The following is a 23924-nucleotide window of genomic DNA, read 5'->3' as shown; positions in this document are numbered from 1 at the left end:
AGTATAATTATTGCAGCTGGGCATCTAAGGATTCCATGAGAAACTAAATGTAGCTCTTCCCTTACAGTCCTAAGAATTCTAGATCATTGTCAGGGCTGCAATTTCAGCAGGTCTAACTGATGGCTCCTCTCTTCTGCATAGGGTTATTTTATGCTTGAGCTCCTGCCTTCCAAGTTCCTTGTCATGTTCCCTATGTTGATCCCCAGGTTGTCATATATTGTCAAATCTTACTCTTCTATAATTGGGCCACTGCCTTCTGTGCCATTTTTTCTCAGATAGAAGACTATTTTTGCCTACAGACTAATCCCAGGATTGAGTATCTTCAGTTTGTTGTGAAATATCTTGATAAAATCTGATCCTACTTGCCTGGGCCACTACCCAGCTGTTATGCTACACTTAACTGATTACATGTCTTGCTCACCTACTTAGAAACTGCCAAACAACTTTCAGATGCCGCTTGCTTGATTGTCTGACTGGGCCATCCATCCAACTCCTACTGTCTGGACTGTTCTGCATTGCTGGATCTACACTGGTTAATATGTTAAATCTGGATTCCATTTACCACATATAATTTTTACTTTTCAGCTCCCTTTTTTGATAATGACTCCATTCAGTCTAGGATATCAAGCATTCTAAAAAAATTTTTTTCTATTAATTTGTCAGATGTAGCAATATGTTTCAGTCATAATGTTAAAATGTTATAAAACTAATCTTTCAATTACCAATATAGCTTCTCATCTTCTGTGCTGATATTCATAGCATCAATAATTTCTTATTTTATTAGATCACAACTTTAGAAATCATAAGTTTTTTTTTTTCTTTTCTCTTCCAACCTTATTCAAATGATTAATCAAGATTTTGAAATTTTCTTTTATGATAGATTTCTTCTTTCCTATTCATAGCAACCTTGTCCCTCTTAAATGTCATAATTCCTACAAAAGTTTGAACTGAGATTTTATTTAAATATTTACATTAATAATATAAAAAATTGCCAAAATATTTTCATTGTATCATTTTCTTGTGTAAAAGAGACTTTCACATAGCTATTGGACCTAACCCTAAATCATTTACCTGTAGTGTAAGATCTTTTATTAATTGTCTCCTTTATATCTATTAACTTAACATCTTTCATGTATCGGTCATTCAATTTGCACAATTTCTTTTGCACTTTAAATTTTTGAACATATGATTTTCAGTTCAGGAAATATGTAGTCAAATAAGTGCATGATAACATCCATATTAAGATATCACTAAATTGTTTTATCTGGATCAATTCTTAACCCTAGTCTAGGTACAGATTCATTAAAAACAATATGGGGGGCAGGGAGGAGAGAAGAAAAGAAAAAAAAAACAATTAGCTTGCTAACCGTTTGTTTTTAGACTCTAGGTTTACAACATAGATTTTTTTCTAATTCTGACTCTACTTAAAATGTACAAACAACTCGTTTTGAGACAAACCACAAAACTACTCAAATTACTTTTCTTAATGTAGTAACTCAAGTCTATGACTAATTTAGTCCTGCATCCACCAAACAGTTAAAGACAGTGCAATAATTGTCAATGAAGTATTTTCAAATCATGTCTAAGTTTTCTTGCTATATACTTTCTCAAAAGTACATGTATAAGAAAACTTGTCTCACTGTCTAATGTTGAAGTTGGCTCATGTGCATGAGGATGCTAAGTGAGAGTTAAGGTCAGTGATTATTCAGGGACTCAATTTAAAGAGAAATCACCACCTACCAGGGTCATTAGGACATGTGTCACTTTCTCATAAGAAGTAGGACTTAAGGTATCTTTTGAAATATGGGTCAATTCAGGAAACATATGTTAGTCAAAGCACAGAAACTGAGAGGTCAAGTAGACATGAACAAGCTACAGCTGAGGGATAGACAGGGGCTAGCCTACTACAAGCAGTGTGTTTTGAGAAGTATTACAAATAAATGTTGAAAAGGTAAATTGAACTGGATCATATAGAACTTTAAATAAGAATGTCAGATTTATTACACATATACTGTTTTAGATATAGTCTTATATACAGTAGATGTTCAATAAATGAATAAATTAATTTTCTCAAGAAGTGTAAAGACATATAAAAATGCTAATAGTGATGCCTACTGCCAACAGAAAAAATACAAGAGGTCACAAAATTGATTAAAGTACCAAAATTATTGGTAGAATCAAAAATAATTCTGATTTCATTGTCCATATGGAAGCTTACATTTACCATGTTCATGTTTTCAAAGCCCTCATTGGGAAAAAAAAAAAAAAACAACATTTATTCTGTCTTAGGAAACTATGAAAAAAGAATATATTATCTTAATTCTACCAAACATCTATGATTATACCAAATGTTTCAACCAAGGGTAAACCATTTCCCACAGAAATCTAATTAGTTGACTGCAAGAAGTTTTTTAAAATTAAAACTTTAATAATCAGGATGGCCTTTATTATTTTTGCTTACATACATGTAATTAAGGCCATTATGAAAAAATTTGTTTTCAAAACTAGGAAAGAATAAATCCAAGTGTTTAAGACACCACTCTAAATAACCTGAGGTCATACTGCTAATAGAACCTTAGATGTACAGGAATATTTTCTGATTGCCTTGAAGATTACACAGAAATATTCCCAGGTCAAAACATGACCATATTTTCTGACTTTACTGATAGCTAATATTTTACAAACTTTTGAAATATAATTCTAGAAGATTATATACATGAATAATTTCTTCTATCTTGAGGGTTTGTTTTTAAGTTTATTTATTTTGAGAGAGAGAGAGAAAGAGAGAGAGCAAGAACCGGGGAGGGACAGAGAGAGAAGGAGAGAGAATCTCAAGCAGGCTGTGTGCTGTCAGCTCAGTTTGTGATCATGACCTAAGCCAAAATCAAGAGGGACGCTTAAGCGACTGAGCCACCCAGGCGCCCCTCTTAAGTTTTTACACATGCAATAAAATTTTGGCAGCAATTAGATGATAGTTACTGCACCTGCGTGAGCTTAATTTTGCTTGCCTTGGAAATGAACACACTAATTTCTGTCTCAGTGGCTTTGGATGGAGGAAGGCATGATGAAATCAAATAAAATATGCAAGTTTCTAAAAGAAGCTAGATCTACGGTAGCTTGGGTCAGGCAGAACCATGTAGTGAAAAGAATGCGGGTTTTCAAGTTCGATTAAAAGAAAACATGTGCTCTTTTTATTGCATCAAATGCTGTACCTTAAAAATGCTAATTCTTTAGCAGTATGATCGTGAATCTCTATCTCAAAATGGGAAAATGTGCTCAAGCTAAAATACACTAATATATTTTTTGTCAATAGCGTGAGGTGGTATTGCACACAAAGGTGTGTTTGTTGTTAAATGCTCCCAGCTATATACTCCAGGTCTAATTGTGTGAATGGCCCAAGAAGAGTCCAGTCATGTATATAACCAATAATTTTCAAACACAACTCTCCAGCTTTCCTAAATGTGTTCTGTTGAGGAACAGAGTACCTGTACTCTCATTTCAGTATAATAGAGAAAAATGTCAGCAGCCATGCAATACCTCTGCTTTAGAAAATTTGGGCAGAGTTTGAAGGAGGACAGATTTCTCCTCATCTTTACCAAAGTATAAGATTAAATGCTACAATACCAGAAAAGGACATGACAATGAAGAACATGAGAGCATTAAGAACTTTTCTACACATAATTTAAAATTTTCCCCACAAAATCATTTTAATCCAAAAAATAAGGTCAAAATAAAAATCAAATGCCAAGGACTGGGACTAGAATTTTTATATTTGGAAAGTTGTATTTCCTCTTGACCTTTAATTAACTAAGAGGGTAATAACCCTCAGTTCCAATCAATTTTCTGATACTCTTTGATTAATAGTTCTGAGGAAGAACCAGCAACAACACCAAAAGGGGCATGAAAAAATATTTTTTTCAAAGTGACAGGGTGTGTGAGTGTGTGTGTGTGGGTGTGTGTGTGTTGAGTGTATAATTAAGATACATGTGCACATACACACTCTCTCTCTCTCTGTCTATATATATATGTATATATATATGTATGTGTATATATATATATATGTATATATAGACACACACACACACACATACACATACAATCTTTCTGATCCTTTCTCTGCCTGTGACATTGTTCCAGTTTTGTTAAATTTCAGTATTCCATTATTGTTTGGGGTTATGTTACTTAAAAAGTCATCAGTGAATACTGTATAGTGGTGAATAGTTATTTGTAAGTTTTTATTGAGAGTAAGTGAAATAGCTGAATTTAGGCTGGAAAAGTTTGTTAGAGTCATAAAGTTTTTCAATTCATATACTTTGTTAAATTGAAATTAGGAAACACTCTCCTTTTAGGGTTTCAGGATATGAATCACTTGAGAAACTTTTGAAACATATAACGCTTGTTTATGATACTGAAATAAATATAAAACTATAGTTTATATTAATTAAAGGAATAGTAAATACAAAACAAGTAAGAAAAAAACAGAAAAATCTAGACAGAACTCAAGGGGCATCATTTAATCCCTTTACAACAATGTCCAAAATGAAGTATTTGGGTACCAGTCAAGTGATGCTTCATTTGGTGGCTCATTAAAAATAGAGGCCACCGGTTCACATGTACTTTGAACATTTTTAGAAAGTGAACTTACTTCACTGGTTTTAATCATGTCTTACTACTTGGTCATAAGGCCTCAGGATAGGAAAATGCTGTCATTTTGAAGTAGTATTGAGGTTTCATCTTTGGAGGATAAAAAGCTTAACAGCAGGAATAAAAAATGATATGATCTTTATAATCTTTAGTTCTTTTATAATTTTAAGTTGTGTCGTATTATTTCTGTTTGTAGTTTGCTACAATTATTTGTCCAGGAATGAATTTAGTTACATACAGGACAAGATAGGCACAAATGAGAATACTGAATCAAGATTAAAAAAAAAGAAGGAATTATTCTTAGAATTACCTACCTAACCTAGTATACCATATTTGGCTTTTTGTTTATCTAGTAACAATCGCAAGGTTAATTTGTTATAAAGTCAAACACTGTTGTGTTACCCAAACAATATGATAAATTTATAAAAGAGATAATAAGGGAAGAGTTCTGAGTTCAAGTCCAATACGCATTCTCTATAAAACTACATTTTTGCTCATATCTACATTTACAAGTATATTAACATTTCATGTAAACAAACACTATGCTTACTTGAAGTTACAAGAGGTACTTCTCCATCTTGTATTTGAACCACCACTGTCAAACCCAAGGAGGGCAGGGGATCAGTCGAAGAATCGAGTTTTATGACTATATGGGTCTCACTGCTACAAACTGCAACATGTGCTAGAAGGAGAAAGCCAGTTCTACAGAGTTCTTGAGCAAGGTCTAAGAAGAGCAAGGAAATTAATTGTAAATATTCTTTGGGATATTGTAGTTCTATCCCCTACAAAGCATCTGGGGTATGTGTGTGAGGAATAGTTAAGGCTTAGTTCAATATTTTTAATGCCTATTTTATTTCAAACATACTGCATCTTAAAACTTTGCATAAGTAGGAATCTAAAATATTCAAAATTACATTTTATTAATACCACAGTTAGTGAAACAAAAATTACGATGTTATTTATAAATGTTCTTACCTTTACATCTTTGACATTCATCCTTGTTCCCTCTTTCCCAACAAAGATATCATCAATGTCCACAAGGATGTACCTGTCCAAGGACAGTGTCAGCCTCTTCCCTGACAAGAAGGAGATGGCATCTATGAAGATGAGCTTGTGTAGCCAAAAGTTTAAGTTGTTGCCAAAAAGAACGCGCTGAATTCCATCATGAAGCCCCAGATCCTGAATCACTGTCGCATAGAGTGGTTTGCTGGATGAGGATGAAAGGAATTTTTCTGTCTGTAATTCAGTTAAAAGCACAGGCTGGTAGGTTGAATGATTATATTGGAAAATACTCCAGTCTTCCCCAGGAAGAGGGCCTTTCTCAACCTTGGGGGCTTTGGTAATATGCAGCAAAGGAGACTGAGGGTTGACAAAACAGTCCTTTAGAGCTAGATTATTGAAAAGGTTTAATGGAAAGCCTTTTAATTGTGTACTTGGTAAGCTGTTCTCATTGGCTTTATGAAAACCAATTATACTAACACTGTATTCCACACAGTATTTTTCTAAAAGCTCTCGATTCCATGAGTCCATGCTGACATACTTCAGAATATTTTCATAAATAACTAAAATATATTTCCCTTTGCCATTATCTGTAAGAGGAGGTATATCCCCCTTGCCAGGGGCAATGACCATTTGGTACTGAAATCGGCTAGACTCCAAGATAGCTATGATATCTTGACCAAGTTGAGAATATTGGCTCTCCACAAATAGGAGGACAGTAGGATCAGTTTTGGATGTATCAATAGGTTTAACTGTTTTCAGCTCCATTGACCGATATGGTAGAATTTTGATGTCAGCACATTCTGCTTCTGCAGTGGTTTCAATAACAGTCATTTCCTGTTTATAGCCAGAGTAGAGGAAATAGGCAGAAATGACAATGCTCACCAAACAAAAGGTAGCTAAAAGAACAATCAATGTTCGAAAACTTCTTCGAAGCTTCACAATAAGATTCATTTTTTAAAATACTGCTTTGTAAGTTTTTTCCAATTTCTTTTTCTAAAGTGCCATAGTGAATAAAGTATGAGATGGTGCAATTATCACTTCCCAAAAGTTCATGTAACCATTGCAAACCATGTAAAATGTTTGAAGGGATCACAAGTAAGTTAAAGCTGGAAGACAATGGACCAGGAGAGCAAAAGTTGAAGAAGGGATTTTGAGTATGTCCAATACCAAAGACTGATGCAGAATCCTTTAAACATTATCTGAAAAAAAGGAGAAATGTAATGACTAAGACAGAAATATAAATACAAATGTTTATGTGATGTGGATGCTTATATATAAGAAAAATACATATCAAAGATAATTTTAGTGTGTTAATATGCTAAAATATTAATAGCTTAAAGTTTACAGTCTAGGTTTTTACTATTAGAGTAGATTTTTTTCATGTCTTCAAGAATACAGATTCCTATTTCATTTTGCCAAAGAAAGAGATCATTTTTCAAACTAGTCATCTCAAAAAAAAAAAAAAAAAAAGACTTAAGAGAGGCATCTGGGTGGCTTGGTTGGTTAAGCGCACCACTCCTGATTTCTTTTAGCTTAGGTCATGATCTTATGGATTGGTGAGTTCAAGACCCACATCAGGCTCTGTCCTGACAGCTCGGAGGGAGCCTGCTTGGGATTCTTTGTCTCCCTTTCTCTCTCTGCCCCACTTCCCCCTCTCTCAAAATAAATAAATAAACTTATAAAAGAGAGAGCTAAGAAAGAAAGTTTTAGTGTAAAATGTTAATAACCATAAAGATTGCTTCTATAGGACTGGTAAACATTATTTACATAAAGAATTAGAAAATCAAATATTTGTGTATGCGTTGGAACAGTGAAACATGTTCTAAGTGTCTGCTAAGTATCTGGAGTGCCAAGCTGAGGGAATGATTTTGTCTTAAGTATATACAGTTGTTACAGGTTTTTCCCTTTAATAACACATCCTTTTCTGAAGTTGCAGGGAGACACTTGGTCTTCTTCACCATACCAGCCAAAATACACAGGATTTCTCTTTCTCTATTCTTAGAAGCAAAGTGATGGAGGAGCTATAGGAGAAAGAACAAAATGGGAACAACCATCCTCAGACCCCTCTAATGAGAGGCCAGGAAGCCTAGATGAGAAGAAAAGCTTTGACATGTTTGTCTTAAAGCACATTCTAAATTTGGCTTGCCCCTATAATCGAAATTAAATTTGAATTTTTATTCATTATTAATAAATTTATTATTTTAATGTAATTATAATATTGATATTATATTCATTATTAACATTATTAATTATGATTATTAATTATTAATACATTATGATTTAAAATAAATTATAATTTAATAGTTAAATTATAATTTATTCATTATTAAATTTTATCTAATAATCATATGTTCTATTTCCATATCACTTTCTTTAGTTCAAAAGAAAAAGAATGTAGAGAGAATTAAAAAAATTTTTCCCCAAATGGCTTTACCACAAATGGATATAATTTTCCATTATTCTATTTTATTTGTTTTGATGGATGACTCTAATTTTTAGTGAATTGCTTTCTATAAAAAATTTTCTTAATTCTCAAAACTGGTTTAGACTATGGAATTTTCAAATTCCCAGTTTACCAAACTCTTGTCAAACTAGTAGAAAACAATCAAAAAAGTTCATGTTTTCAATTTGTGACACATATACTTTAATACACAATAATACTATTGACATACAACATCACAGAAAATCAAATTAACATGTAATATGAGTTGTATATTATACATATTGTATCATTTTGTAAATATTTTATAGGTTTTTGGGTTTTTTTTTAATTTGAAGAACCTGTGTAATTAATAGCTATTAATGATTAAAAGATTATTAAACTATGGAGCATCTGGGTGACTCTTTGGTTGAGCATCCAGTCTCAGCTCAGGTCATGACCATGATATCGCAGTTAGTGAGTTTGAGCCCCACCTGCCCTGCGATTGCTCTGTGATGAAAGTGCACTTTGGATCCTCTGTTCCCATCTCTCTCTGCCTCTCCTCTTTCTCAAACACAAATAAATGGACATCAAAAAAAGATTATTAGACTAAATGATTAAACTATAATATGATACTACTCCCATTTTATATTTTTATGTTCTGATGTTCTGAAATACATTTTTCCTGGTAATTTAAATAAAATTCAACAGTTGAATAACGTTTGTCTATGCCTTAGATTTTGGGAAAAAATAAAAACAACCTCAACTATCCACAATTAAAAATTTTTAAATTTCTACCAAACATTTCAATTCTTCAGATTCTATTTATATATAGACTTGAATTTTTACCAATTTGAAAAATCCCCCTAGTGGTTTCATATTTACTTTAAAGAAAAATTAACTTCCATGTTAGGCACTTACTAATACTGCTATCAAAAATAATTATTTAAGATAATTATTTGATCTCCAAAAACTTTTCAAGTATCAAAATACTCTATTCTCTATAAACAAACTGAATTGTATTTTAATAAAAGAAATGAAATACAGCAATGAAAAGGTTTTGATTTGATTAAAATGTACAAATCAATTATGCTGTATCCTCTAGTTTTGTGTATATATGAACATGGCCATAAAGTTCATTTTAAAACTAAAAATTAAATTAAACAATATGTATAATAAATATTGAAAAATTTGAAATTCGCCAAAGGAAATTATGCAGTCTTATATTATATCTACTGCTAGATTTCTCCAAGCTCATGTATTTGGTTTTAAAATCCGTTAAGTGTACAGGGAATTAGCTCCATCCCCACCCCACCCCATCCCCTGGATCACCCACAAGAACAGACTAATTCACATACTTTGTGGGTTTGCTTAGTATTTTAAGAGGCAATTTAGTAAGGAATTTAAAAAATGGATGACACTACTTTGTTAAATCCTTATCTATTCTGACATTAAAGATGTGATTTTTATTTTTGAATACACAAAGGATGAGATGTCAGTTTTGCATATTAGAATGGCTCATCTTAATATGTAATAGTGAAAAAAAATTAAAAAGCATATGGAACTAGAATCTGCCAACCAAAAGAATAAATAAAATTTAAATATGACATTTATTTAACATTAATATGTTCAGAGTTAGAAGAATGAGAGATACATATTATCACCATTGTGGATATGTGAGTTTGAATGTGAACGTGTGTGTGTGTGTGTGTGTGTGTGTGTGTGTGTGTGTGTGTGTGTGTGTATTTTAACCTAAGGACTTATCCTTCTTCCCATTCAGTCCTCCCACTTATCCTTCCCTAACAAAAATTAGGCAGTGCAAGTGAGAAGTCTGGAAAATAAAAGATGGTAAACCAGAGATGTTTACTTATGTCCTATGCCTGAGACAGAAGAGGTTTGGCATTGTTTGGGATGCCAAAGCAATGCAGTCTGTGATTTGCCTGAATCTCTTGTTGTGAAGTAATAGAAAAAAATATGTATATACACATACATACATGTGTATCTGTCCTCCTGTTGCTGGCATAAAGCTCCTAAAAGACTTGTTATTTCCTACAATAAGAGCACTAAGAGCATCTTTAGATATAATATTTGGTTTTTGACACTGGTTCCTGACACAGAGCTCCTAAAGTTCTTGGAATTTCCTGGGTGAGAGCAGTATCTTTTGTTCTAATGAGGCAATGCTTGGTGGGTTCCTGGTGGTCACTAAAAAGACCACGCCCTGTTTAGATGCTTAGAACTTTTAGCCTCACCCTCATCCTACAGGAAGGGGAGAGGGACTGGAAACTAGGTCAATAATGGATCATGCCTACATGATGAAGCCTCCATAAAATTCCCAAGGTTTTGGGATCTGGAGAGCTTCCAGGTTGGTGAACATATCCACAAATGTGGATGCACCCCAACTCCATAGGGACAGAAACTCTTGTGCTTAGGACCCTACCATACTTTATCTTATGTATCTCTTTATCTGGCTGTTCATCTGTATCTTTTATCATACAGTAAATTGGTAAATGAAATAAGTGGTTCCCTAAGTTTTGTGACTTTCCTAGCAAACCATCAAATCCGAATCCAAGGTGAGGTCATAAGAACCTCTGATTTGTCTCAAAGTCAGAGTGGTTGTGGAAAACCTGGGGACCTACAACTTGCAATTGGTATCTTCAGAAGGTGAGGGGCAGTGTCCTAGGACTGAGCCCTAAACATGTGGGGTCTGAAATAACTCTGGTTAGTGCCAGATTGAATTGAATTGTAGGACAACCAATCGGTGTCACAAAGCATTGCCCCATATATCTGGAGTCAGAAGTGTAATGAGGGTGGCAGTAGTGTGAGTATAAAGAAGAAACACATGGAGGAAAAGTAGGTTTATTATATAGTGCTGTGTCCCTTACAAAGGAAAAAACAAACAAACAACAAACAAAAAAAAAAACAAGGCAGAGTGTAGGGTAGGAACACCAACTTAAGAACCTTGGAAAAGTCAATAAAATTGAGATCATTTTTAAAAAGACAGATGTTAAATTAGACATAAAAAATAGGCATATTCATTTAAGGGTAATAGTGAAGACATCAAATGCTATTTCAAAATCCTAAAAATATGTATCATGTATTCTTAAGGAGTCTTTAGTGATATGCTAGTTTCGACTTTACCTTAATCCAGTGCATTGTGCAGGATGAATCTGAGACCAGCTGGAAACAAAAGGCACAAGCAGGAGCTCTTTGCCCTGTTTTCCCCTTACATCATGATGTTTTTCTTATAGAATGAATGGGCAAATGCATGGATGAACAAGTAAAGAGCATTTGTTAGGTTACATTTCCTTAACCACCATACCAAGCAAGTTAAATAGGCTTTGATCCCAAGTCTGCTAAATCTGCCTTTCACCTGTCCTAATAAATCTACTTTAAAAATTTGGAGACACCTATTCATTATTTTTTGTGACAACATATCCCCAAAAAAGTGCAGCTGCATGACCCCTGTGCAGGCTTTGGTGAGAAAAAAAAAGGAAGCTTTTAGGTGCTGGCTTCCTTGCTGGCTTCTTTTCTTTTCTCTTTTTCTTCTTTTCTCTTTTCTTTTCTTTTTTCTTTCTTTCGTCTTCTCTTCTCATCTCTCTTCTCTTCTTTTCTTTTCTTTTCACCTTCCAAATGTGACTCATCACCTCAGTAGTAGTGGAATAAATATCTCTCAGAATCTTTCACTCTCTTTGAAGATTAGGTAATGTGAAATTATTGTTTTGTATATCTGTTTTTAAAATGTTCTTTGACTTATTTCCAAAATTTATAGATTTTTTAAAAAAATACAGTTTGTGAAATCCATTTACCAAGAGTTCTCAAACATTGTAAATTTCTAGTAATTTCTGGTAGCAGTAGAGGAATTATTAAACAAGGCAACTGAAGAAAGTATTATAGTTATTGCTATTTTTTGGAAAGAAGAAAATTCAGAAGTAAGCTAGGGGCTAGGAATCACAATGAATTTATGAGTGACTTTTTCTTTTTTGAAGGTGGTATCATGAGCTATACAGATGATCACAGAGGCTCATTAAAGTTAGCTGAAATTGAAAAAAAATACAATAATATTTACTAGCATTTAATAAGTGGTTACTTCTTGACAGTCATTATAGTACATTTTTTTGCATTCATCACCCTGTTAGTTAGTCATTATTAGTCTATTTTTAAAATGAGGAATTCGGGATTTAGAGGGTTTAGAAAAGGGACTGAGATCATGCTCCTGGTGATTTTTGATGCCAGTGTTCTATATGCCACCATTGCACTGGTGAGAAAAACCAAGTTAGATGAAACCAAGAATTTAACTGTTAGTATAACAATAATTTAACACAGATATCAGCAAGTTTTATTTAAATTTGAATATTTCATCTGAATTTATTTCAGATATTCAAAGCCAGAAATATCTACCCAAAAGGCAGAAAACAATCTAGAAGAGAACTGGATTAGCACAAAAGAAACTGTGTTGTAAGCTGAGATGACTGAAGAATTTGGAATAATTCAACTTTGACTTTTCATGATACATGGGGTGGGAGGGCATATTTTACCAAGTATCTCATTTTCATATGCTTCCTGAGTTCTTTCTTTTATCTTAGGAATATTATAAAGAATTAGCTTATATTTCATATTAATAAAGCAATGGTTTTAATTAAAATTGTGATATGTAAACATTTAACCATTTATTCCCATATATTGATGGCCCTCACACTCTCTTAGGGAGAATTCCAAAATTTATAATCATCTTTCAAGACAGATGCATTTTTCCCAAAATTATAATTCACCAACACATAAATGGCAATGAAATAGACCAAAATAAAAATATTGATGTACTTCATGTAGTGAGGGTAAGTAGCGCTTTAGGAAACATGAGTTTGTTAGCTTTGTGTGTATATATTTTATGTGTTTTTGAATCCCAATGGGGTGATTTCTTTTCTGGGTCAGAGTAAAAGATTCCTGAAAAACATTACTCCAGAAGGCACAGCTAATTCAAATTATTTAACCTGGTTTTAAGAGAATAATAAATATCATAGAGGCTTTAGCCAAAGATGGATTTAGTCTCTTAAGATTCTGAGTGCTTTCTAAAAATATCCATTATTATTCAACAGAATTTGAGACTAAGAATTGGTGGATATCACATGGTTTGATCCCTTGGAGCTCCTTTTAGCGTCCAGGCTTCAACAACCATACCTATGTATACAACTTTTTCAAAATGAAGGTACTGCATGATGAGTAATTGTTATATTTAATCAAAATAAAAACAGTATGCTTAGTTTATGATTTTCTGAAATAATGATTTTTTCTACTCTTATAACCAGTGACTGTTACTGAACTTTTATACACTTCATATTTTCTTGATTTCAGTGACATAATATAAATTTATTTTAGTCCCCAAAGTGTGCGTTTTTATCAGTACACACTCTTAAAAGTGTCATTTCCAACATAATGATAACATTACTACCACCATATTATATTGTAAAATAATATTATACTAGGTACATAGCTCTGAGCTATCAGCTATATTCACACTTCAAAAGATTATGAAAGCAACTCAGTAAATAGAAGAGTAAATGTCAGGCGATTTCTTTTATCACCATTTCCTGGAGATATATATATATATAGTGCCTATTTACCATTTTCATAGGTCTTGTTTTCTAGAGCAGAAAAACAACATGATTTTTCAAAAGGAAGAGTTCACTTTTATTAAAATAAAAATGCAAATATCTATATATTTATCTTGTTTATTAGAAAAACATAAGAACTTTGAGAAGAAGGAAAACACTAATTGGATATTTTTTCTCTTTGGCATTTAAAACTTACAAATAAGTAGCAGAAATGCTATTTGTGACCAAGTGGAGAGATCTAGTAAATGAATCATTGCATAGAACTCTGTATTTGTTCTTATAGTCAAGATTTCATCATCAAATTTTGCCTTTAACACCAATGAAATAATAACATCTCCAGAAGGTATAATCCAGAATTAAATAGCATTAAACACCTTTGAATGCCTGTATTTGTTCAAAGGAACTCTAAAATTCAAACAATTCCCTTAGGACCTTGAGATGATTTTGAGATAGATCTTTGACATCTCTCTCATTTTTGTGTAGATTTGGGGGTAATGTTTACTGTGATATTCAGAATTAAAGTAGGACCAGCTGGGGTGTCTAAAATTCAGTTCCATTTTGGATATGCTACTATTTTCTCCCATAGGGGAGGCATTCATCCAGCATCCATTCAACATATAAATGTATTAACCTTTATTAACAGTCTAATATTTTCCAGGTATATCTGCAAATTCAACGGTAGCTCATATCATCATAAAAAATACCTAAGTTCTTTTATTTTCATCTATTCTTAATTTCTCCTGTTTATTTATTATCTTCCTTTCATTTCCAGAAAATTTTTCTCTTTTTTTCCCTGTCTTGACACTGGATGGTTTTAAAGTTACCTTTAACTTCTTAACTTTTACCCTTAACAGTTTAACTTTTTTGCAAATTAGATTTAATGTGATGAGTATGAGCATTAAACAGCGATCTATGTAACAACGTTTCCATTTTCTATTTCCATTTTCTTCTCATTCCAAATAAGCAATTTATAAGGGAACTAAAAAGATGACTGAAGAAATTAAATATATGGTATGCTTCCTTGTTTAGATATAGTCTTATGAACAATTTTCTCTCAACTCTTTTTCTGGAAATTGTCTCATCTACAAAGGAGATGTTAAAAATGTTTTTAAAAACTGACACTAAGTTTTTTCTTTGCAAAATTATGTATATTTCTACTACAAAAGCATGAAAATTTGCAAACATTTGTTAACAAAAACTTCATGTATTTCTAGTTGTTTCTCTATACGTAATTTGTTTTTATGTAGTTTTTATGTAGTTGTATTTGTTTATATATGTTTTTATGTGGTTGTGATTATACAAAAAATAATTTTATCCTATGGTATTACTTAAAATTATAACATAATTAGTTACAATAAAAGGGAAATGATGAAACCCTTCTTGTATCCATTATTGTTTTTTCATTTCCATTCCTAGACATATTTTGACAATTTCAATAATTTCTAAGCCTGATAGCCCCACTATCTAATTCTATTTTCCTTTACATGAAAATAGAAAATGAGGGTTGAACTAGCTGAACATCACCTTGGGAGCCGAGTTGACTGCCATCAATATTTCTCACACCTAAGAAATTTTCACCTTACTTATTTGCTTCCTGATGCATGGAAAATGGGTATTTCTTGTAAAGACAAACTTTTTCTCCCCTGCCTCTTTTCTAGAACTTCTACCTCTCTTTTATGAGGACTTAGTTAAAATCTGGGGGCAATCATTTCTTAGTAATGACCGTAAAAATATCTACATATGTTTTGTTTGGTACTTAACAATATTTTGATATCTGAATGATTTTAGTCTCCACCATTTGCTTGCTACTCTTAGTCTACATGTTTGGCCCCATATTTATTTTAGTTTGAGACTCCAGGTATAATTTTCTTAAAAAGTTTAACTCACATCTTCATAAAATGTTTTACCACAGCTACATCACCCCAACCCAAGCAACTGCCTTAATATATTTCTTTACCTTTATAGTCAAGCTTTTTGAAAGAGTTTCTCTTACAAAATCCATTTATCTTGTCATTCCCACACTTTACATGTTGAACAATTTGCAGTTCTGGATTGACCAATGTTGTCTCTGCCATATCTAAATCTAGTCAGCTCTTACTCATTTTAACAAATTCAAGTTAGATAAAACTATTCCAAGAAAAATCACTCCTGACCTTGCAAAAGCTAGTTTAGATGAGTATGTCTCCAATGTGCTATCCTAGGATAGCCTCTATCACAGGATATTTCAATCTAATTATCCATGAACTTCATGAAGCCAGGGACTGTGATTTATTCAGCATGGAATCTACAGCACTTTGTAGACCACTTTGTATAGCACATTTAAAGAACAAAATATTCAATACTTGTGAAGAGGTAAGATCAACTTTATTCAGGACTATTATGACAGGTATAAGAAAGACAGCAGTTTTATAGTGGGGTAAAGAGATTGGGCTCAACTCAATACAGCATGGGTGAGTGGGGATTTATAGCCAAGGGATAGGGTAGAGGTCAGTGACTAGAAAATTAAGTGAGTAAGGAGGGGTTCTGGCTAAATCCACCTAAAAGGATTCTTGCTTAAGATATGCCACAGTGCTCAGACATCATTTGGGGGATGATGGAAGATGAGGAATTATATATCAAAGGTGATCAGATATTGAAGGTGGGAGGTTCTGGCACAATTGAATTAGCAGGGCTCTTGGTAAAACTAGATTTTACAAGAAAGTGCACAGATAGGCCTACAAGAAGGTTCAGGAGACTGACTAAATTTGTCAAGCAAAGAATATTTGTCACATGCAGAAAATAATCATGCCAATTCAATAACTTATTCACATCCGACATATATTCACCTTCATTCTCTACCCCAAGGTATACCTTGGGAGAAAATGCTATTTTCTCCAGGAAAGTACAGGTAGAAGAACAAGTCTGAGCTTCAGTTTCTTCATTAGAAAAATAAAGAAACCTAACATAATTGTTTATCTTTTGATTTTCATGTATCCATTCATCAAGGAAGATTTAAAAGAATGCTCATCAAAAGGCTGATCATCTCTGTATTTCTTATACTTTTCTGTATCATTTGAATTTACTATAAGAACAATGTACTACTTTTATATAAAGAATGTACTATATAAAAATATTACCAAAAATGTAAATAGAAAATTTTAAAAGGGGGTGAGTTTGCTAACATTAAGTTGCTTTAAACTCTAAAATTCATTAATCTGGTGAATAATAAGTCTTCCTTGTTTACGCTGGTCGCTGGCAATATTTTTCCCAATAATATTTAAATATCAGAAGAGCAAGTTCTCCCTATCTTTTTTGTGATACCTTTACATTTTTATTGATCTATGTTTCTTCCCAAGATGATTGTGGGTAAATTTTCAGTAGCCTAGTCTGTATATTATCTTTTCACACTAAACTCCTCCCTCTACCCTCAAGCATAACCCAATACTAAATTAGATGTATAGAATTTTAATAATCATAATTCAGTTAAATTGATATTCCATGTTATAATATTTATAATAGTTCTATTAGAACAAGAATCTGAGACTTCACATCTAAGGTTTTGAAAATTAGAAAATCAATTACAACCAAATTATCTTTAAATTTACTTATAACTAGAATATAATGATGCATCAATTGTGTCTGATAAGTCCAAATTTGAATATTAAAACACAAAATTCATATTTATCTGCTCCTAAAAGGCAAATAAAATACTTGTAGTAAAAAGAGTGGTAGGATCCTCAAAAGTCAAAGTTTCATCTACCCCTGAGATAGGTCCTGGCATCTGTGATCAACTTGAATATTCAGGGAGTGGCAAGTACACTTCTAACCATTTACCTAAGTTGATTTGCAGAATTTGGTGAAGACCCTAGTGCACACAGAGCACCGGAGGGATTGGAAGCTATGGCTCTGTACGCACAATAGTGTTTCCATGGTGGGTGCCTGCTGCAGTGGCCTTGCTGGGACACATTCAGTAATTTCTGGGTAGGAAGACTGGTGACAGGCCAGAAATCCAAGATGAACCTACCAAATGGCAATCACGATGAGACCCTGAAGGGCACTGAAATGACTGTGTGACAAGAGAGAAGAGCTAGTAGTATGTAGGCTCTTAGTATCTTTGACTACATTTGTACCCACAGGCAGTGGTGGGCTGAAGATATTTGGATTATAGATATTAATGTTGGTATATTGTTCCCCAGATTTACTTGGTCTCAGTCTATAATTTTGGGGATACAATGATAAATAAGTTTCTCTTTGAATTTCAATCATTAACTTTCTGTTTATGTTATTTTCTAGAAGACTTTTTCTTATGAACTTTTCAGTCAATCCTTCATCTTGCATTTCAGGCAATGGAAAAGATTTTTCACTAGGCACTGAATCTGGCTACAAAAGGACCTATAAAATCACCTCTTCCAGTTGAGTGATCTGTGCTTCAGAGTTGTGTTCTTTACTTTTTTAACAATTAAAAGAAATTTACAGCTAATTTTTATAATATAAGCCAAAGTAATTAAAAATACTAGGAGATAAAGTATTATAACTAATTTATCTTTACTAAACTTTTAAAATGCTCATCCAAAACTATAATTAAAACAATGTAATTAAAATTACCAAAAAAAGTAAAATATTAAAGATAACATTTTCTGTCTAGTCAACATGTTTTTTGTAACCAAGTCTAAAAAATAGGTTAAAAATCATATTTGGCATTTATTTTCCAGGATTCAAAATGTTAACTATATATTTGTATATCACATTTATTTAAAGAGAAAATAAGACATTTGTTTTTAAATGCATTATTTCTGTGTTTCCAATCTTTGGATCTCCTAGCTTTTTCAACACCAGAGGGCGGTATGCTCTTGCTTTTATTGCAAAACTAGACAGCACCTGCTCTCTCCTTTGACAGTTTACCAAAAAAAAGAAAGTGCTAACTAGGTTAGTACAGTGCTCATAGGCAACTTTCCGTCAGGAAAAAAACATCCTAATGTTGATATAAGAGAAATACCAGTGATTCTTAATATTAAAACATCAATTATGCTATAATTCTACATCAAATACATTTAGTCAATTTTCTTGCTCAGTTTGTAATAAACAACCAATATATTGCTTGTAAGATTCTCTTTCTAAATTCTTATTTCTGTTTTTTTTTTTATTGAATAACTCTCCTTCTCCTCCTCTTCCTCCTCTTCTTCCTCCTTTTTCTTCTTTTTTCTGCTTTGCCAAGAAAGCGATAAATGAAATATCACCTCTACTTAGTATCTTGCTAGTTTTGGTGAACTTTTAACATCTAAATCTTTTTTAAGGAAGTAGAATAATAATATCTGTAATTAAAAGGTGTATAAAACCAGCTTTTCCATATATTGTTTCCAAATTACTATTTTCTCTAGAATTTATTTATTTTATTTCTTAAGGGAATAAGGAAATATGCTTTTGGGGGGAGGGTAAAATAGAGTTTCACATTTCTCTATTATGCGAACATATTTGCACAATAATTTCATTTTCCCAAAAAACACATGATTTCTAAAATTTTGAATATGCTTAAATGACCTCTTTAATATCTTAAAAGTGAAGAAAAAACATAAAATGAATAATAAAAAACTTATATAAAAAAGAGAAGTGTGTACACCATGATTTAGGTCATCTCCCAATTTACTCTAAATTCTCAGTTCTGACGTGGAAATATAAAATGTAAGAGCTATATTCAAAATAATTTAAAATTGTGCTTATAATCTCTGTTTAGAATGGAATTATGACTTATTTGCAAAGAAGATTTCTAGACACTAACTTCTGTTCATAGTTACATCTTAGAATTATAGCATTATGTGCTTCCATTATAATTTATCATTTACCTGAGAATATGTAAGAATATCTTCTTATAAGGATCTGATTTGCAGATGATTTGAAAGATGATGGATTATTTGAAGGTTGTATGTGCAATGAAATATCCTCACATTAATCATCCTGAGTAATATATACAAATGTATAATGCAATTTATTTCTAGTCATACTGAGATTTTTCTCCAATTTGATTTAAAAGTTTGTTAAAGAAAAGCACTTTTAGGAACTAAGAAATCATGTTAAGTATCACAGAATATATCATAAATGGGTACTGAACAAAATGGTAACATGTTACGAACTATAACTGGAATGCAAACATCAGGGTGATTGAAAATGCACTCCAAAAAATAGTTCTTAATTAGGTTTAGTCAGATCATTCTGCTTATTTTGTGGAAAAGGCCACAATCCCACATATATACACACACCTCCCAATCATTTTGGCTCATTTTGAAAGAGTGGCCATAACCAAATATTGTGCAATCTTCACAGGTAATATTGAAGTGTGGGCAGTTCTTCAAGAGACAACCCTATTAACGCCTCTGGAACATGGTTGTGGATGAAAATACCTTCGATAAAGGGAATCATTTCTGGATCTGCTTCTTCGCCTCACCAGCTTCTGATTCAAAGTCTGCTAGGGCATTTCTATTAATTGGCTCTGTGAAAGGCTGGGAAATAGTGAACTGATACCTAAAGTTAAAAGGTAGAAACTCGGGGCGCCTGGGTGGCTCAGTTGGTTAAGCATCCGACTTCAGCTCAGGTCACGATCTCGCGGTCCATGGGTTCGAGCCCCGCGTCGGGCTCTGGGCTGATGGCTCAGAGCCTGGAGCCTGCTTCCGATTCTGTGTCTCCCTCTCTCTCTGCCCCTCCCCCATTCATGCTCTGTCTCTCTCTGTCTCAAAAATAAATAAATGTTAAAATTAAAAAAAAAAAAGGTAGAAACTCATAAGATCATGAATTTCTCAAACACATAATGAGTATTCAAACTGCTGAACAGAGTGAACATAGAATTTATAAAATTGTGAGTTAGTTTAAATGACCTTAAGTATGTAAAATGGTATAATAATAAATCATGATAGAACTAAAAATAAAACAAAAACTAATTGAAATAAGTAAGGCCAATGAAGTGAAAAGGTAATAAATGTAATAAAAATGTTCTAAGTGCCATGTAGTAAGGTCATGATATTAACTGACTTAGACTTTGGTAAGTTAATATTCATATTCTGATTTCTAGTGAAACTAATAAATAATATATGTCTTCAAAGCTAGTAGAGGAGAAAAAAGGAAATGTATGAAAATATTCAATTAAAGAAAAAGAATAAAGGAGAGGAGAGAAAAGGAAAGCTAGAGTAGGTAGGACTAACAGAAAACACAAAATAAATACATAATTCTATATTAATAATTACATTAAGTACAAATAAATTATCTTTTAAAAATAGAGATTGTCAGATTGACTTAAAAGAAAACAATAAATTTAAGTGTATGTTGTTTACAAGTGACACATAAAAGAGTGTGTGAAAATAAACATCTGGAAAAATGTATCAGAAATATTTTAATTAAAAGAAAGCGGATAAAGCTAGGTGAGTATCATAAAAATAAATTTAAGGCAAAAAGAATTACTAGAGTACAGAAATCACTTAATATTGATAAAAGTCTCAGTTTGCTAGGAAATCCTTAAAATTTAAATTTTCATGCATCTAATATAGCCTTAAATGTATAAAGCAGAAATAGGCAGGGCTATAAGGTGATATTTACAAATTCCTAATCATAGTGAAAAATGTATAACATTTCTTAAGAATTGTTTGAAAAGTTGGATAGATGACCTAAGGAGACCTAAACAACATGATTCACAAACTTGGCTTAAAAGACATATTTAAAGCATGATATTCAACAGTTGTACAATACATATTGAATTTGGAAATATTTATAAATATTAATCATACTGAGCCCCAAAGCAAGTCTCAACAAATTTCTAAGAACTAAAAATCATATAGAGATATACTATCACCACAGTGTAATTACTAGGAACTTAATAAAATAATTAGTAAATTCTCATACATTTGAAATTAAAAAAAAACATAACCTTAAAAAACTTATGGCAAAGAAAAATCATGTTACAAATTATATCCCATATAACATATATCAAAATTTGTAGATTTAGTTATTGTAATGTTTAGAGAAATTTAAAGCCTAAGTAGCATATACTTGAAAAGAGAAAAGTATGAAAATTAATAAGTTAATAAGGTAAACATTCCTCTCAAGAAGCTAGAAAATGACAACTAAAATAGTAACAAACATAGAAGAAAGACAGACAACAAAAATGAGCAGAAAGTAATCAGATAAGAAATGCAGTAAAGAGAAAAATAAAGCCAAAACCTAATTCTTTTTAAAAGGCTAATAAAATGGACAAACATCTGCTGACATTAAGATAAAAAAAAGTAAATTACACAAACCTGATAGGAATGCGAAAAAGAAGACACTACATGTGCTTAGTCATTAAAAATATAAAAGAAAATCATTGATGAATTTATAACAAAAAGTTTTATTTTAAATAAATTTAAGTAAAGTTTCCAAAAAATATATAGCTTTATAAAATTGATTTAAAAGACATCTCCACGATGGAATATTACTCAGCCATAAAAAAAGAATGAAATCTTGCTATTTGCCATGATGTGGATGGAGCTAGAGAGTATTATGCTAAGTAAAATAAGACAGAGAGACAGATACCATATGATTTCACTCATATGTGAAATTTAAGAAACAAAACAAATGAACATGGTAGGAGGGAAAAGAGAGGAAAACCAAGAAACAGACTCATTTTTGGGGGTGAGGGAAGAGGGAGAGGAGAGAGAGAATCTTAAGCAGGCTCCATGCCCAGCGTGAAACCCATGGTGTGGCTGGTTCTTGCAACTGTGAGATCATGACCTGAGCTGATATCAAGAGTGAGACGCTTAACTAACTAAGCCACCCAGGTGCTCCTAGACCTTTAACTACAGAGAAAAAACTGATTATTTTCAGAGGAAATGGTGGGTTGGAGGAAGGCTGAAATAGGTAATGGGGAGTAAGAGTGCACTTGTGATGTGCACTGAGTGTTTTATATAAATGATGAATCACTAAATTCTATACCTGAAACTAATATTACACTGAATGGTAAGTGGAATTTACATAAAACACCTGAAAAAAAATTTTCAAAAAGCCTCAAAATGAATAATGCAAAATGCAAGATTTTGAATTAACAGTTAAAAAATTTCCATAAAGAAAACTCCACTCAGATTCCTTTACCAGAAGGTCCTATCAAAGTTTCAAGGAATAAATAATTCCAATCATACACAATCATTTTTTAAAAGAAATGAAAAAAAGGGCAATACCTGTCAATTTTATGAAGCTACTATAACCTTGATAGTACTAATAAAGGGTTAATACAAAATTAATAAGGGATAATAATAATAAAGGGATAATACAAAAATGGAAAGTATGGGCAATGTAATCCACAAATATGAGATGTAAAATTTCTAAACAAAATATTTATTCACCATAGTTACAAAAAAAGAAATAGCATGACAAAGTAGAGAGTAGATCCTATAGGTTGACTCGTGTCCCCCTAAAATTTGCATATTGAAATTTTAGATCCTTGTACCTCACAATGTAACCTTATTTGAAAATAAAGTTATTACAGATATAATTAGTTAAGATAAGGTAATACTGAAGTATAGTAGATCTCTAAACCAATATGACGGTGTCCTTACAAAATGGGGAAATTCAATAGAGACATGGGCACAGGGAGAATGGCATCTGAAGTTTGCAATGATGCTGCCACAAGCCAAGGAACTGCCAAGAGTCAGGAGAGAGGCCTGGAACAGATCCTTCCCTAGTGCCTTCAAAGAGACCATGGTCCAGCTGACCAGGATAGACATCCTGAACCTATCACCCCGACTGCAACAATGTTTCAAACTCTTAGCATCTTTCAGCCGTGATCCTTTCACTTTTTACTTTCTCTCTCTCTCTCTCTCTCTCTCTCTCTCTCTCTCTCTCTCTCTCTCATGGCCTTACACTCCTTCTCACCCAGTTTAAATTCTCTAACCAATTATTATATTCATTTTATTTCATATACTCAAACCTTTTTATCCTTTTTTGTTTTATGATGCACATTTGTCTAAACAACACTGGCCAAATCCCACAATCTCCCATTTGTGTGCCTGCAACTCTGAAGATGAATGGAACATCACCAAACTGATTATTCTCTTTTTAAATTTATAATCAATGGTTTCCAGAGGGTCTTTAATGATGCTGGCAATCTTGCTATATTTTCTTCATTAACTATTCCTTCTCCTAGATGACTATCATGTACCCTTTTCCTCTCTCTTCAAACTTCGAACATTTCTTTTCTTTCCCTCACTCTCAGCTGATGATCTTGATTTCTATTTCACAGAGAACACAGTAGCAAG

The 23924-nt window shown here is 32.5% G+C and overlaps 1 protein-coding gene across 2 annotated transcripts in view; it reads right to left on the bottom strand.

Moving 5' to 3' along the window:
- The window catches only part of LOC109248522 (bifunctional heparan sulfate N-deacetylase/N-sulfotransferase 4), a 417596-nt gene that overhangs the window by 238485 nt on the left and 155187 nt on the right, over positions 1–23924 (bottom strand). For both annotated transcript variants that reach the window (XM_019418297.2, XM_019418308.2), the window contains exon 3: positions 5620–6845. In XM_019418297.2, the coding sequence (XP_019273842.1) occupies positions 5620–6597 (978 nt within the window). In that variant the 5' untranslated portion in view covers positions 6598–6845. The remainder of the gene's footprint in view (positions 1–5619; positions 6846–23924) is intronic.

The sequence above is a fragment of the Panthera pardus genome, unplaced genomic scaffold (genome assembly GCF_024362965.1).
Source record: "Panthera pardus isolate Hobbes unplaced genomic scaffold, ASM2436296v1 HiC_scaffold_13, whole genome shotgun sequence".
Lineage (NCBI taxonomy): Eukaryota > Metazoa > Chordata > Mammalia > Carnivora > Felidae > Panthera > Panthera pardus.
The sequence above is the reverse complement of the archived record's forward strand: the minus strand, read 5'-3'. Positions and strand labels throughout refer to the sequence as shown.